At 42.1% G+C, this 18,105-nt stretch overlaps 1 protein-coding gene across 1 annotated transcript; it reads right to left on the bottom strand.

Annotated features, from left to right (window-relative positions):
• Window positions 1-1,860: 1,860 nt before the first annotated feature.
• On the bottom strand, window positions 1,861-7,773 carry LOC104407586 (zinc finger matrin-type protein 1-like; the record flags this gene model as incomplete). Its single annotated transcript, XM_010016908.1, has 6 exons — window positions 1,861-2,659; window positions 3,835-3,965; window positions 4,970-5,229; window positions 5,956-6,127; window positions 6,217-6,309; window positions 7,667-7,773. Coding segments are annotated over 6 exons (1,562 nt in total), but the record flags the coding sequence as incomplete, so codon positions are not given.
• Window positions 7,774-18,105: the final 10,332 nt, after the last annotated feature.

Here is an 18,105-nt window from a genome sequence, read left to right as displayed (position 1 = left end):
CAATGAGAAAAGCAGTTATTTATGTCTGACTTGAGACTCCCTCATCAAATGAGCAAAGGCAAAGGAAAGCCAGGGACAGAATCCTTGGAAAGATGCAGAAAGGCATGTAACTCCTAAGTGAGGAAAAGAGCACTGAACAAAGCAGAGGCATCATCAGCCTCAAAGAGTAGGAGAGATTAGGAAAGGGGACCAGAACAAGGACCCTATGTATGCTTAAAACTTAGTGCTGAATCCCCATGGAGCGCCGAGTTCAGGTTCCTGAGCTTCCTGAGCAATGAATTGATACTGGCACCTACATGCTCCTGCTCAGCATTGTTTAGCAGTACATGTATCTAGTTAAGTTTGTCTGTTAGAGGATGGACTCAGCTACGAACTACTCAGATTTATAACTTTAGCAGCAGCAGGAAAAACTTCAGTCCAAGATTGCAATCAACCACAAAACACAAGTCCTGGAAAAAATGAAGCAGACTCCATTGTTTTCAAGGCTTTTCAACCTGCTTCTTATACTTGCAAAACCAAAACGAAGACAAAATCAGACAGGCTTGAGGGCCCTGGTCTCTGCTCCATCCCACACCACAACAACCCACAACAGAAAGTTTCAGTTGGGCAGAGTTACTGTGAGCAGCAGCTCAGCACAGCTGCCTCTACAAACAGACTAACCCAGGGGAAAGTGCAGCCTGAGTGGTGCAAACCAAGAGCGTGATGGCTTTGAGATCCCACATCAAGGCTTAGAAAAACCTTTCTGGCAACCTGCAGGCAGTAAGAGAGATGTTAAATGGTGTCTTATGAAATAGCTTTTAAATGATCGCTTGTCAGAACTTAACTGTATTTACTCAGTCCAGCGGCTTTCAGTAAGACATCAAACAGGCTTCAAACCCTCTACACAACCCCAGCTCAACAGTGCAGAGAGACCATGAAATTCCCCTCTTTCTCTTGGGCATCCTGCCTGCCCCAGCCTCTGTAGGGAATGCTGCATTTCCAGTGTCCATGGCTTACTGAGGGGCTCATCTGAGAGGGTCGGGAGCAACACAAGAACTTGAAGCCCATCATCTGAGTTTCTCAATTCATTGCACATATGTAGAACATCAGTGCTTATGCCACAATAACATGAATCCATGAATGAAGGTGTGGTGATATGACATTTTAAATGGGAATACAGCGCTGTTACTGACTTTTCAGGATATGCTTTGGATCAGAAACCTTGGGTCACAGATGTTCCATTCCTTCTGTACACCACTTTGAGTGAACGAAGCAGAACATAGCCTCGTGTTAGCACTTCATTGTGCATATTGCACCTTTTCTGTGTTTCCTAAATTAAACTAAACATGAGGAAAACAATGAGGAAAAAACTACTAGACAATGTACATCTGGCAACCACTTGCACGTTTAATGGACTCATTTTCCCTTCAGAACTGGTGACAAACAAGCAAGACCCAACAGCAAGTAAGATCTGGAATCAAAAGCCTTTCACATTCTTCTTCTGGCAGAGAAATGGTGACAGACATGGCTGGGAACACTGTGGTGAAGGGTAACAGACACCTCAACAGTAGGCACCATTAACATTAGAAATAAGCTACACATTTTGGTGGAATTCCAGCAGTATTCTCTAAACTACTGCTGCTTATTTGTGCTATATTCCAGAAGAGATTACAAGCTTTTAAACTCACATAACTGCAATGGCTACTGTGTTAGAGGATTAAAACTGACTCCTAACTACTGCCCCAACATTTCAGAAGACACGGTTTTTCTCACTCCCAGATGGAACAAAATCTTTTGTTTTAATACCCAAAAGAGTGATAGTATAGTACAAAATGGGCGAGTCTACAAACAGAATCAACTTAAAGCTAAGCAAAACCTCTATCAATATCCCGAAGATTCAACCCAAAGTAGCTCCTCTTCTATTTTGCCCTCTCTTTGCGGCTTCTCTTTATCCTTCTTGGGATTTTTGCTGGTTCTTTCAGCAGGGTTCTCTTCAAGTATTTTGTCTTTAAAAGGTCTTGATTTCTTCTTATTCACCAAGCCCAGCTCAACTTTCATTCTCTTCTGTTTTTCATTCAACTTCTCATTTTCTCCTCCAAGATCTGCACCTTCACTACTTTTCTTTCTTTTCCACTTTGGGGCTTCTTTTTCATACTTCAGCTCTTCACTGATGGGTTCGTCTTCCTCCTTGAAACGTTTTATCTGAGATTTCTGTTCTTTTCTGTAGGAGTTGGTAGAAGTTTCAGCAAGTGTAAAGTTGTAGCACTCTGTAGGCTCTGCAGCCAACAGGCTGAAGCTCTTATCACTGATGATGGCCACCTCAGATTGTTCTTCTTTACAGTATTCCTTGTTATAGCAACAATTAGGTGTTCCTAGTGTGTGCTCACATGTTGATGGCCAACCTGGTGATCTCGTGTCCCCAGTATTTGTAGGTGACTGGGTTTTCGAGATAAGGCTGGAATGTCCTTGTTGACACTTAGAGTTTGAAGATGGAACCTCACCAAGGTCACTTTCACCTTCAATGTTTGCATCTTGAATCCATTCCTCTTCCACTTTTACCAAACGTCTCCTTGGCTCTTGACCTTTAGCCTCTTGAACTTTAATGCAATCTGTTAATTCCTCTTGCACGGAGTCATTGCTTTTCTTTGGTTTCTTCATGAGATGGGCCAGCTTTGTTTCTCTGCATAAATTGGACAGAAAGTCTTAGTTATTAATACTGCCTGGTTTCATTAGCATCTGTTGAGTTAAAATAGGTCACATTTCCAGAGGTAGAAAAAGAACATACTCCAAGTGTGGTGTTCTGTGTAACTACATGGACAATGTTACACATGATTGTATCTGTAAAGCCGAAGTTACAGGGCACAAATTCTACTCTTTGTGAAAACTAAAAATCCAGAAAAACTTCCTGAAGACAGGACATGAGTTTCTTCTGACCTAAGATGCTGCAAGAATAAGATGCTTTTAAATGACTGCATACATTTTAAAACTACGAATAGACCCCCAAATTTAATATTCTCTCTTATGAACTAATCTCCAATTAGCTTCAGATAAGAAGCAATTACATTAAATACTGTCAAGTAATGAAGTTACTAATTCCTTTATGAGATCCATTCTATTGAACAGTTGCAACACAGTGATTCCAGGCAAACTGTGCGACTCCACAGAAAAAAACAACCTGGATGTCTAAAACCCCAACAAGATAAATGTGGTCCCTGAAACTACTTATCAGTTTATAATCTACTCTCCCTTTCCTCAGGCTGGAAGACGAAGTGTTAGATGACAAAGATACTCCCTGAAGGGCAGCTCCAAAGACCCATCCCTTAAATTTATCTTGTTCTGCCTTAATTCCCCAGCTTTATACATTGATTTTGTTACACTGCAGACAGGCCTGTAGCAGTTTCCTACACTGCTGTCTTTGAAGACTACACAACTGATGGAGATTTGGCACTTTTCAGGATTATGGTCTTCTCTGGAATAGGAATGTTTAAGTTCAGACCATTTCCTTCTAGACTGAGCACTGAAGATGCTGTACCAAAATAGGTGCTGCTATCCCGAGATAGCAAAACAAGTGGGGAAACTGGACAGGTTTCAGAACTTTTCCTGTGGGTTATCATTGAAAATGCAACTGGGAGAACTCTTAAGACTGAATTTCAGTCACAAGTATGATGCTTAAATGGACAGTGCACCTTAAAACCAGTGAACCAACCAACAACAATAGCAACAAACCCCCCAAATCAAAACCCCCCCCCCCCCCCCAAAATAATCGAAGTCCCTTAACAGCAAACAACAGGACTAATGGAAAAGTTTGAAACTAAAAACTACAGAGGAATAGTAACAAAAGACTTATTGACTTACTTAAGCCGGTGCTTCTTTCCTTGCAGGTGGGACTGGTATGTTTCTATAGAAGTAAGCGTGACATTACATATGGGGCATATGTAATAACCAGCTCCAACTGCTGGAAAGGAAGAACATGCAGGTTTGAGAGACTGCAACTGAAAAGTAAAACTCAAAGCACATCATGATTCCATCCCATGCAAGAGTCCTCATATAATGACATAAAGAGTGTTTATGGACTCTGAGTCTCTGCTGCAGTTTTACACTAGAACAATACTTATGAAGGAAGCTGGTAAGGAGTACAGACGCAGAGTAACCATGGTTTGAACATTACCAAGGAGTATTTCTGATGACTGAAGTGATACAAGATAATGCCAGTGACTGTTGTCAAGTGCTGATGAGAATGAACTGTACTGAAAAATTCAATACTGTTGTAAATACCTGACTAAAGAAAGAATTGACAGTTCAGTTGCACAGCACCAGATGATGCCCTCTAAGAATTAATGGAAGTTGCGCAGCAACAGGGCCCTGGCTTTGGACACAGTTCTTGAGCTGCAGACTGTCCTGATGGGAGGCTGGGGAGCAATGACTGCTTAGGAATTTGATTTCCTTATGTGGGCAGACTGAAATAATTCTGACAACCAGCTCATGAATAAAAGATTAAGAGAAGACATGACACCAGTGTTCAATTATTTAAAGAATGAGACAAAAAGGAAACAAATGATTCAATTCTTGTGCCTGTTTCTGGTTCTGTGCATAGTGAAGAAATACACCGTGGTCAGAGAAAGCTGAGTTCAATGTTAGCAGATGCTTTTAATATTAAGAAGGCCTGGGACATACTCCTTATGGAGATCGTAGAGTTTCCAGCATAAACGGTTTTTAAGAACAAGGTGGATGAACATCTTAAGAATGACACAGATACAACTGATCCTGGCCTTGGATTTAGGGGACTGGGGTATTTTCTATAACCCTTTGAATCTGGCTTCAGAACTCAAGAGACACAACTTTAACAACTCACAGACCAAATAGAAAGGAAAAAATGAACTTGTTCTCTAGCACAGAAGGCTGTAATTTCCTTGCACACGTCAGAGTAGATCCTTGCACAAATCAGAACTGACAACTCAAGCTACACACAGAGATTGCAACACTTGCTCACGTTCTGCTTACCACTTGTGCTGGATTCTGCAGGGACAACTTTGTCTCCTAGCTCCTCCAGGATCTTCTTCCGTGCTTCATTTCTTCTGTGTTTCTTACCACTGTAGTGCTGCTGGGCTGTAAGTGGATTATTAAAGGAAGCACAGCAGAGCCTGCAGAACTTGTCTGGATCATTTAACTTCAGACTTGTGTTGGAGGATGATGGAGACTCTTCAGCTCCTGAAGGCTGCAAGGGCTTCTCAGCTGATGGCTGCTGTAAAGCTGGAGGCGTGGAAGTAGAGGATAAATCAGCTGACAGCACAGCAAAAGGAAGGCTAAAACAATTCCAAGGAACAAAACAGGTGACTGCAGAACAACAATCTGCTGGGTGCTGAACTACTTGTAAGAGACTATAAGGTATCTTAGCCCTTGATATGAATGTACAGACTGATTAGGAACATAATCCTGTGATATTCAGAACCCCCATCATTAGATACCTAAAAATCAGCTCTTTGATGGCTGGTCACTCTAAGGTCCTTATACAGACCAAGAAGAGAGAAGAATCCTGCAGAGCACAGAAACCATGCTTCATCCTTAAATACAGTTCAGCAACTTGTACAGGACTAACACCACTTAAGTAAGTGTTGCTCATGGACTGTCGTTTCAATTACTTATCATATTCATTTATCAGAGGAACCTCTTGTTGGCACTGCAGTGAATTCTCAGAACAACAATCACCTTTCATTAATTAAAAAAATCAGAAATATTTGGTTTTAGTTACAGCCAATGAAAGGCAGGGTATTTGAAAGCAAGGTTCCATGGCTTCAGAGCTTCAGTGCCGCGGAGTATCACTGTTTATTCACCTACATAGTTACCACAAGGCAGCTCCACAACTTTGGCAGCATTGAAAAGCATAGAGACGAGTGGCAAGTGTAGGAAGATACTTCCCTGTATTTGTTTCAGAGATTGACAGGAAAACACATGCAAAGCAAACTCTTTAGTCCTTACCAGGAACAATCTGCATGCCCTGTGCTGGCATGTGGGCTCCCTCTGAGGATTGCTTCACGTTTTTAGCGTGGGTCTTTCCCAAGTAGTGAGACAAAGCATCTACTGGGGAAGTAAACAACACGTTGCAGAGACTGCAGTACTTGTTCTTGTCCACTACTTCACTCCCATCCATCTGAAAGCAGACATGGGCAAGCTTAGTTAGAAGCATTCACTGAAGCATACAAGGAAAAGCTCTATTTAGCTATGAAGAAGAGCAGTCACCTGAAAATTGATGCCATCTGTTTTCTTCTGCCTCTTCTCTTTTTCGCCATGCATTTGGATGTAAATACGAACTTTCTGAGCATGTTTTTTGCCCTGGGAAGAGAAGAATTACTCCTGTTTCAGTAATACGGATCCATGCAATAATATATCCCAGTGACTGGGACTCTATTGATCAAAACCTACTTTCAACATTTACCAAATTGTATTTGTATAAAGCAGAGCCACAAGTGGACAAATGCCAGCTCATGGCACAATACTACACTTTAATCAATAACATAGTACTTAGCTTTACTCAGAGCATTTTGCCTCAAGCAGCCTCTGGAGTCGTTTATTTTCAACACTTTGGGGAATCAAAAATCCTGACATGTCCCCCTACAAACCTAAAATAGGCAAGGAAAGGAATGCAGCCATGCCACAAAGCAAGTCTGCTGTGCTGCTTTACCACTGAGCCTGGGGGCTTGGCATCAAGGCTGTTCCCTGTCCTGACACAGAAGAATGACAGGCAATAACTCACCTGAGAAGTCTAGTCTCCCTATACAGTCAGCGGAGAGAAACAGGTTTCCCTGTCTCCAGCTTGGAGTCAGCCTGTGGAGATTCCTGCACCTTTCCACTGAGGATACGACAGTCCAGGTAACTAACATTGGGTGTTAATGTATTCTTCTCTCAGAAGCAATTACTTTTTAATTCTTAGATGCTCTCTCAACCCATAACCTTCAAACTCTTGCACTTGTAACACACTTACCCTCATGCCAAGCTATACAGTGGGAACCTACAAAGCAAACGAATTGCCTTCTCTGATCTGATGCTTTTCAGGTGTCTTTTAAGGATTCTGAAGAGCAGTGCAGGATAGTATAACAATACCATCAAAGAGGAAGGGGTCCTATCGTATCTGGCTAGTTAATACAAGTGAGGAAAAGAAAAAGTCAATTATCTCCATTAGTTTGCTCTGTAATGGTGAAACAGGTAACTTTACAATTGCTTCCATTATCCTCAGCTGGATTTGGAGCCAAGAAACAGAACATCAAACTGAGGGTCTGAACCCTGTCAAGTCCTGACAGCACAGTTGCTGCTTAAATTGAAGTAAGTAAATACAACACCTTGCAAGACCTGAGTTTTAATCATGTGAATAGCAAGTGACAGCATCAGGAGCATGACCTTGATCCTCTATAGCACTGCTGTGTGCCATACCCATGTCCTGGCTCATGTGGTACAGATCTGTTTCAATCCCATGTATAGCATGGCCTGAACCTGCTCAGTTCCTTCTGAAGACATGCAAGTGATTGCCCTTCACTATGAACCCACAATCTGCACAACATTCAAGTCTGGTTTATGTCCAAGCCAAGCATCAGCCTTGAGAAACACACTATAAAAAGACTTCTGTAACACTATGTAGAAACCCCAAGCAAACCAAAGCCCCAGTGCTTGCTAGGAGAAATCCTGTCCTGCCTACCTTGTAGTGTGATGTCCTTTCAGACTCAAACTGCAGCACTGCCCTGCAAACCTTACAGAAAGTGTCAGTGAAAAGGTCTTTCCTTGTTGCCTCATCTAAAATGTCACCTATATGGAAACAGCAAAAGACAAAACTCAGGCAGTTGTTAGGACAAGATATACTTGCATGTCTCTGCTCACACAGAACATCAACCACTCCAACATTCACATGCAGCACAGGATGAAGGAACCAACGTTCACCCACTGAATCACACCGTGCTGCACTGTGGCTTCAAACAAATGCTGTAAAGCCACCTGAACCTTCCTACTTACCAAAGTATTGCTCTCAGGGATGTAGGAAGTAGTACTGTAAGAGTACCTGGGCTTTAAAAACAAAGACAGAGGCTCTGTGTTGGGTTTTCAGGCTACTTCAAATAGGCCACAATGTCAGAAATTCTTGACTAATGGTTTTAAAAGAACAATTTTAACTGGACTAGATCACACAAGTCAGTTAAATACGGGAATATTCCTTAAAGAGATTTATAGAAAGTCTGGCAGAAGCTCACTGCATAAGAAAGGCCAGAAGGTCTCAGGAGCTTAGAGAGGTTATAACAATTCAACTCATTTAGTTATATGGGAAAACCTGCTCCAATGGCTTGTTTAATTTTCTTTGTCCTTTTCCAAGTTAACTCATGGCCTCCACACACTTTAATTCATACTAACATTGGCTTAGACTTGAAGCTATCCCTGAATAATTGTATGAACTGGGGGGGACACTAATAAGCACTTAAAAGTAGTGCCAACATCATGTCAGTTAAAAGAATTAAACACACTCTTCAGAGGAGCACAGCTGTGCTAGCAAAACCCTCACAAAGATAAAGCTACATCCCCACTCCTGTTCTTTCTCAATGCACACCAAGCCATTAGGGAGACCAGTTGTATAGCAAAGGTGGCAGCAAAGGGAGACAAGTATATAGCTTGAAACACTTCTCTAGCACCGTATGCTTTCAGGGAGCAAGTCTACCCACGCTGCTACACCACCAAAGCTGCTGCTGTGCTGACAAACTAGTCAGTTTTTGTTTCTTTTTCATCCCTAGCAGGTCACACTAATTCCACCTAAGCTGGAATTTCACTTTGTGGCATGTTCTGCTCTTAAAAATAAGCCACAGTTTAAAGCAAAACCAAAGGAAGCCACGTAACTAGACAGCTCAACTAAACCATGCTCTTCACATGAAGCTGAGGTTGAAGAGAAAATATTAGGGAAAGTATTGTGATGTCTTAACTTTATGGGTTCAAACTTAAACAGGGGAAGTTTAGCTTACACCTAAGGAAGAAGTTCTTTACTGTGAGGGTGCTGAGGCACTGGAACAGGTTGCCCAGAGAAGTGGTGAATGCTCCATCCCTGGCAGTGTTCAAGGCCAGGCTGAACAGAGCCTTGGGTGACATGGTCTAGTGTGAGGTGTCCCTGCCCATGGCAGGGGGTTGGAACTGGGTGATCTTAAGGTACTCTCCAACCCAAACCATTCCATGATTCTATAACTGAGCTTCAACCTTCTAAGCCTACCCAATGGTCCATCCTGGAAGCCATGTGTGGAGCAGTTGGCTCTCCATGGTTTGCATACAGTCTAGAGCAGAAAGCACTGCCCCTTGTGGTCTCCAGGCTTGGTGCCAAAAGGGTATCTAGAAACCCATAAAGGCAATCAGCCTTTACCATTATTTCTGAAGACTGCTGTCTGGGCCCCTTGCCAAAGCAAAGTTCAAGGGAACATTAAAAACCAGAATCAAATACTATGTATTGTGTCCTGTAACTCTAAATAATGGTGCTAAGCTATGGGATGATCAGTTAACAAATGATTAAAGGACCAGAGTCTACCCAGTCCCCTGGGACAACACACAACTGCCACCTTTGCACAAGTAAAAAGCTGCTTAAAAATCAGAGCATGAATTTTGGTACAAGCTGCATATATACTTTAACTAAGCTGGTATCACCCCAGGAATGTAGCTCCAGTGGAAGCCCGAAACAAGGAATGCCAAACTGCATTGACAAGCCAACATTAACACCCACAACCAGCTGAAAATCTATCAGCAGCTCTGTGGGCACTGAGAAAACCCGAGGAATGGCAGACACAGAGATCTTTCTCAGCCTGGGTGCATGGCCAACCCCTCTCTGCCTTCCCGAAGTGAAACGTTTAACAGACACCTCTTAATAAAGTTGGCTCTGAGGAGGCTTCTGGCTGTGATTGCACTGAAGACTGGGTACCAAAATGCCACTGTCTGGCATGGTTTGCCACTGTCTGGCATGGTTTACCAATGAAAGAATTCACTTTCTAATAAAACCTTTATTTGCATGAGGTACAAAGACCAGGTGCCTTGTTCTTTAAAGCTTTTGTATTATGTCGTGTGACCCATCCAGAAATGTTCAACATTCTAGTTATCGATTCACATAACCTAGCCCCTTCAAGCATGAAGGATAGACACAACAACTCGAGTTGATTCGCACAGGAAAATCCAATGACTTCGTTCTGGGCATTAGATGAAAGCCCATCTTGCACCCAAAGCACATGAATTGCCAATGTCTGAAGCAGAAAAAGCCACTCACAGAGAGAAGTTACACCAGTTTGCTCAAGTGTAGTGAGCTGTAAAAACAGCTCCCTAGAGAAAGATAAATGGAACTGCAATGGAACCAGGCACAAGGCTATGAAATACTATTATCACTCCGTTTCAATTTGCCTAGCTTCTCACTGTCAAACGTATCTTTGTTTCAAAGACAGACTTCTTTGTATTACTTAAGGATGCTATCCTAAGCGTGTTTTCCTTGACTTAGCAGTGAACTCCACAGCCTTCTTGGGAACAAAAGCCAAGCAAATGCTTGCTACAAGCATCCCCTAAAACATGAAAAATTAAAGCCATTAGAATGTGAAATTAAACTTGCCTGACCACTGCAGAGAAAAGCTTGGATTACAGGGAGCAGAAGTCTGGTTGTCCAAGTAACTTTTGTTGTGCCTCTTGGAGCCATCCTGAACCCTGTTGTGTCCTTGTCCTCAATGGCATTTTGTACTACCTGATGAATTGCACTAAAATATATTCTAGAGACATTTCAAATATTGCTCTTCATTGTTACAGGAGCTGTTTTCATTCTTCGATGTTGTAAAAGGGCGACAGGACTTGACTTAAGATTCTTCTTTGGAAATTTATCACATCTTAGTCCTCTTTTCATAGTGGTTTTCTTCTATTTCTCATTAAGTCTTTCCTTTTTTCACCTCTTAGCCATGTCATCTCTCTGGTTTGGCGCAGTCTTTTCTCAAGGTAAGGTTATGCTACTCCACCTGGGTCAGCAGTAATGAATACAGTTACCATAATCTCAGTGAAGTTTCCCCCTACTTCAGTCTAACACTTGTAGTGATATTAAACCCAAGAACTGGTTTCCCCCGAAAAAGAAAAATATCTACAAAAACAAAGACACAGACCTCTGACAAACTGCATGGAGACAAATTCAGGAATAAACTGATGTGTCTCTCACTTAAATCCCAACCAGGCAGTGAGTTGTAAATGGCTTTCAGCTTGGTCCAGGTAACTGCAGGCTCCTTCCCAATGGCAACCACACACAACAACAGCCCTCTTTGCTAAATGACACATCCCTGCTCCCTTCCAGAGAAGGGTCATGAACCAGTCTGCCCTTTCTCCTTTTATCTGTGCCTCAAGACCATCTGCAACACACAGAAATGACAGAGCATGGGAAGATCTATGCTATCTCTGCCTCTGTGCAACTAGTTCTGTAAATATTAAGCTGAACTTGAGGTCTTCAGATTGACAAGACATCTTTCCTGGCAACTAAGAAAATTTTTGTAAAGGAAATCATTTCCCTTTCAGTTTGCAACCATGCTACCAGAAACTTTAAAGAGAATCAAGGAACAGCAGTGGCCTTGCAGAACTGCTACACTGACTTTTTTATGCCTCCAAAATGTTTAAATAGAGGTACCGGTATCATGAATTTGGAGCAACTGTTGTGATCAATTTTCTGTCATTAAATGGCTCACTGCAGAACAGACCAACTGCTGTTTGTCACAAAGGGACTGCTCCTGTCCTTGGGGACACACCCAAAGGATGTGGGTAAAAAATGTTTTAGAAATAGAAGACATGAGATTGGGTTTTACTTTTTTCATAAAAGATACAAACATTCATACTACGTGATCAGGTCAATCAGTAATTTTCAGTGTGGCTTTTCCTTTATTTTTAGGCTATTCCCAAAAAAAACAGTTTATGTTTGTCAATGGCCCACACTTTGGAGGAATAGCAGGTGTCTGGACTATCTGGACTGGAGACATTAATCCATCCCACAGCCAATGGCAGTATTTTCTCCTGTGATTCTTAGCAGTTCTAAGGTCTATCCTTTCCTCAGCTGTATTATGAACCCTGTGGTACCTGGTACTGCCATAGATATGCTGTGAGATCTCATGTCTGTGAAGTCCACTGAGATCCTAAGACATGACACACTATAGCAACAGCAAATACTAGCAGCACTTTATGTATCTAAAAGGATGCACAAAGTGAAGCAGCACAAAGGAGCTTCTGGCAATCAAAGGATGAATCTGAATGAATGTTGAAATTCTAAGAAGAGCTTTGCAAGTGACTTTTGCACAGCTAATTAACCTCGGATAATCACAAGTTCCCATTAAAGGAAGTTCAAAGATTCCTCAAGGATTTAAATTCATGCTCATGGGAAGTGTGGAGCAGTGTACCAATTCCCTCTGGCTTCTGGGCTCAGAAATCCCACCAGATTGGAACCTCTTTCCAGTAACAGCCTTGTTTTCAGAGTCACCTCACAGAAATGAGTGGTCTCGGGCAGCGTAGCTTCTGAAAGCACAGATGATCCACACTTTGCTGGTGCTTGTAGATGTTAGCACCAGGTAAGGCTGACACTAAAAGACATAGGGTAGATTAAAATGATTAGCTCTGGGGCTTCAGTAGTGTTGAGGGTGCCACATTTACATGTAGATAGGTGACCACCCAGGGCTGAAAACAAGAGTGCAGTGCTGGATTTACAAGTGTTCAGAAGCACCAAGCGTGATTAAACCCCACTTCTAGTGGGTATAGTACAAGCATTAAAAGAGGAGAAAAGAAGCTTCTGCTCTGCTCTAAGGTGGCACTGACCACAGCAAAAGGATGCACACAAACAGAAAGGAGCCAGGATGAGAACAGACAATTACAGAAAGATAAGGCTGCACGCATTAGCCATGTGTATGTAGAGAGTTCTTACTTCTAGCAAATTATCAGCTCACCAACACACCATCTGCCTCACCTGTAGCATTTGCTTTGCTCCATTATCCTTCTTAAGCTCTTAAGAAATACTTCTTTTCAGAGGGAACTGGGCTGAGAAATGTACCTGTCAAAAGCTGATTAGATGGAATGAGAAATGAGCATTCAAGAACCACCCAGGCACAAAGGGGAAAATCCAGTAATAAAACAGGTAGCATTTCCTGTTTCGTCATGCTTCGCTTGTATGGCCAGAAGGAAAACATGATAGTCTAGACTTCCATGAATGTACTATCTATAAGCTATCCTTAGAAAAGGAGATATTCACACAAAAGAGAGAAAATATTATTGCTGGACTGCAAAAGCTGAATATATCAGACCCTGGAGACAACTGCTTCCCTTAGTGATGATCCATGTTAGAACCAACATAGTCCCAAAGGAAAAAACTAGACAAATAGGTGAAGTTTTCCATTTCCTTTCCAAACAAAGGAATCAAATACAGGTTAGTCTTTTCAACTACTAATTCTCAGCAGTCACTATAGTGTTTTTGTGATTACTTCAGCTTTTATTATGACTCAAGAACTTAAAGTCTAGGACACAGAATAGGTGCCAAAAAGAGTACTTTTATCAAAGAAAATGCCTATAAAATGCAAAAACACAAACACACACATACACACAAGTAATTCTGTATTCCTCCTTGGTTTTATAACACAATTTATGGCACTCATCTGAGATACTTGGGCATTTTAATAACAGGCTGCTTTACAATCACAGTCAAATCCCAGATACACTTGCAGAGGCTATGGAGCCCTATCAGAGAAGGAAGGCAGAGGTGGGACGAAGTAAGACAGGACAAGGCTGGAAAGATAGCTTATGCTTCTGCACAGAGAAATGGAACAAGGCGACTTCATTTGGTTATATGGCAGGGGGTTGGAACTGGATGATCTTAAGGTCCTTTCCAACCCAAGCCATTCCATGATTCTGTAAGTCTATAATGATTAGCTCGCTGTTTCTCAATTCTCTGCTATGATCTTAGAAGCACACCTTGCATGTATTTTATTTTTGTTAAACCTTCAATGGCACAGCAATTCAATAAAACTCTGATGTAAGAAGACTCAGAGACATTTTAACATTGTTGGACTTGCATATTTTACTACTTGGGAGAAGTTCAGGGATGTCTTTTCAACTTTAAACCTTTGCTATCTGCTTTCTTATTTTTGCTAAGTTAATTGTAGAGGAATCTTTACGGTATGCTAGAAGAAAAAGTCTTTCCTGAGGGCAGTATAAATGTGGTAGGAAAAATACTAACATTAATTAAAATGTCAGAAACCAGGTAATTTCAAAAAGCCTGTTCAGCCCAGGATTTTCTACTGCTTGATTAAAAAGGAAATGCTCCAAGCTTTAGTCTATTATTAATGTTTCTTTCCCAATTCTTGAGGGTAGAGAAGACATAAAGCAGAACAATGTAGTAAAGAAAAGTCTAGGCTAGACAAAGCCCTTAAGGCAAAGGCATAAAGTTTCAAGTTCAAGGTATTAAACCCACAAAATGACAGAGCTAAATTCTGCCCTCAAAAAGCACCAGCATTTTAATGAGAAATGGATGGAATTCACATGAATCAAGTTCAACAACTGCAGGTCCTCAAGAGCAATTATTGACCCGTGTATTTTCCTCACTTTACAAGCCCTTTCCTGTGGTTGTCTCCAAGGCACAAGCAGTGGGGTTAGAGCATCTTACCAGGCTACATCTACCTGTCAGCCTCACAGTAATTGAGGGTGCATGCTGAAGCCTGTCCCAGCTGCAAAGTAAAACAGGTTCATATGCATCACATGGACTATATTCATCTGCTTTATTCTGCAAGCAATAAAGGCAGGAACCTGCACACACTCAGTTATCTCAGCTGACTGGCTGTAACTTCACAAGATGAACAAACCCTACTGCTTGTCATCAGGCAATCCATCATATTACCACTCCGTAACAAGATGGATGATGAACAAGAGCTTGAATGCTTATAGAGTATCAGCTGTCCAAAACTATGGGCAAACAGCATTCTTGAAATCCAGTCACTTTTGGTTGTGCTAGAGCAGGAAAGCATGGTCACTGTAGAGCAGGAATCAGAAAGCAGCCTCAGAAATAACTTCAGGTATCCATAGATACCTAGAGACAGGGCAGGCAAAGATAACAAACTTTAAATCCCTTATCAAAGACACTGAGCTGCAGTATTACAGCTCTGTATTCCCTGTATGAGGGAGGCTGAACCAGAGAGATTTGATTTCTGCAGTTAGGTGAAAAGATATTTCTCCAAGGAAACAACCCTGTACTAGCACTAAATTTTCATTTTCTCAGCGAGTTTAGGCACCGAATATCCTTTTGAATGATTCTTTGTTTTGTTTTCAAAGCTCAGGTGATCATAAAAAGATGAAGAGCCAAACTGGACTCTCCTGGTTGGAAGCAAACGCTGTCAATGCCAGCACTGCATGTTTCCATAAACTAGTTTCATCACTCAAATGAGAAGATTTTTCCCCACAGAATACTGTAACAAGTTAACTTACAAGCATCTTTGAATAACGCATGTTATCATAGATTTGACTAGGACACGTGGCTCAGCCTGCACACATGCAGGAGGCCTTTGAAGCATACAGTTACACCACCAAAACAGGGATTAAACCCAGCGCTGCCCAAACCTTCCCAAATGTACAAACTAAACCAAAGCAGTGCTAAAAGCCTTGATAGATGGATCTGTGATCTGCTCTGACTCACACAGCAGCTTAGAACTGACGTGAAAACAATGCTCCCCCTTCTGCCCAAGGTGAGCAAGCAACAAGACACTTTGCCTGTTCTCTTGGTGCTCTGAACTCAGCCAGGACACACAAAGTATTTTAAAGCATTAAGATCCAATCAACCTCCAATAATATGCACCACAGGTCCTTGATTCTCCTGATTTTTCTCCCTACTGGTCCAAGTCCTCTTGTTTCCACGCTTCTCTGTCCCTGCATCCCATCACACGACCTGAGCTGGGCCAGCCTCTCACAGTTGAAGCAGGCTGACATCAGCTGTTCTGCTTTTACCAGCAAAAAAGCTGCCTTTTTTTCAAGTGCCAAATCATTTTACTGCAATAAATTGCTCAGGATTTCAGAAAACAAGCCTTTGGGTTTTGTTTTGGTTTATTTCTGTGAGCATAGTTTGATCCAGCCATACTTCTTGAAACCCATCTCAGAATGTGAACAGGGTGCAACTGAAAGGCTGATTAAACCTATGCCAGGTGGTTGGTTCCTTCTGAAGAAGAATCTAATGCATTAGACTTATTAAACACTACAGGATAAGCTGCTAGTTTCCTTGCCAGGCATCAAGCTATTTCTGTTGGATAACAGACCCTTTTCCCTTGCCACTCCGTTGTGGTTGAACCCCCCTTGGGTCTCAAGAAATACACCTCCCAATGCCCACTTTGTGAACTCTCTGAGACAGGTTAAGACAAGTTACTCACCTTTCTGCCCAGCTTCCTCCTGACACATAAATGCTCCCATATAATTGTTATCACAGTAGTTTGTGCAATGTTGTTTCCCAGCCTACTCTCAGGGCTGTTTAAGAGGTGCTTTTGGAATGTGGGGTGAGAAACATAAAATCAGTGAACTAATACCCTACTATTCCACTCCCTCCTCCATTAGAGATGATGTGTAGACTAAAAAAGGAGGGAAAAGGGAAAATTAGTCATGTATAGCACGTGAGCACTATAAACTGAGTCTAGAAGGATGCATGGTTGTAACTACAGATTAACTACACTCTCACAGGTACCCAGGGCTTTTATCTTGTTGCCACTGAGTCAAAAGAAGCTCCTTAGGCTACAAGAAACAAACAAAAAACCCCAAGGGGCTTGAGTGTGTAGAAATGAGCATGAACTATTGCCACAGAAAGTTTCCAAAGCCAAAAGTTACTGTTAGTTTTCTTTAAGAAAAGGATACCTTCCCTCTCCAACAGGCTGTCAAACCATATATCGAGTTCCACAGCTCTGTTTGGCACAGGTAGGAACTGACAAGCGTAACCACTAGTCCTTCGAGTCTGGTTCATGACAAAACCTGCATTAGCTGTGTGCTAAAAATAAGGGTGTGAGCTACCTCTGGACACTAAGAATTTAAGAAACACAACCTCCAGACCCTTAAATTCCCCTGAAATTCCCAAGAGGTCAGAATACTTCTGAAGTTAAAGGCTTCGGTGCGTTAGCAGCAAAGCCCATTTTGGAGCTCAGGAACATGACATCCAGCTGAAGAAATAGGTGTGAAAAATGGAACTGAAAACCTAAAGACAGCAAGACTGCGTTCCTAACTTGCCTCGAGTGTATTCTTTTGAAGAGAACACATACTTGTGCTGCTTTTCCCCTCCAGAAAGCTGTTTAAAATAGCTGTCAGTGTTTTAGAGAGAATGATTAATTCCACTGCAGTTATTTCTGTTCAACAGTACTACTAAATTTACCCGACAATGGGGAAACCTCTGTTAATGGATATTTCACACATTTGGTTTAAGAAGCCCATGTTTATGCATTGCTAAGTGTGTGGCTTTCCTTTTTTCAACTCGATTTTCATTGTACAACTGATATTGCTTATAAACCATTGACCAAAGCCCTTTCAACATGAAGTGTTTTATACCCATTTTGAACAGCTCGGTGTTCTTGGAAGCTCACCCACTCACTTTGGGGTGCTATTTGCTAGATTCCAGCAGGATGAAGTCCTGTCCTACCTGGGAAGGAGGGGACGTGGAAAGCTCCCATCACTTTAAGATTCAGTTCCAGGGCTCAACATCAGAGCTCTGCTATATAAGAACAACCTTTCTGCCGTGTTTAATTTATGAGGGTATAACAAGCCCTCTATGCCCTACAGAATTAAGTGTAAGGCTGACTTTTACAAGCTGTATACCAAATAGTTCGGGCCTGCTGCTCCTTCCACATGCAAAACACAGACAAGACTCCCTGCTCATGGCAGGGGGGTTGGAACCAGATGATCTTAAGGTCCTTTCCAACCCAAACCATTCTATGGCTCAGGCTGCAGAGGGCTGGAACTACATGACAATTGCTCCTTTGGCACCAAATCCCATCACTTTTCAGTGCTGGCAGCATGAGAACACGCGTTATCTCACAGCGGGAACGGCTCCACCACACCGTTACCACACTGGGACAGACCCCGTCACCACCTCCCCTCACGGCCGCTGTGGCCGGGCGC

The sequence above is a fragment of the Nestor notabilis genome, unplaced genomic scaffold, assembly GCF_000696875.1.
Source record: "Nestor notabilis isolate BGI_N333 unplaced genomic scaffold, ASM69687v1 scaffold17096, whole genome shotgun sequence".
In the NCBI taxonomy this organism is placed as follows: domain Eukaryota; kingdom Metazoa; phylum Chordata; class Aves; order Psittaciformes; family Psittacidae; genus Nestor; species Nestor notabilis.
This window is presented reverse-complemented; position numbering and strand designations above follow the sequence as displayed.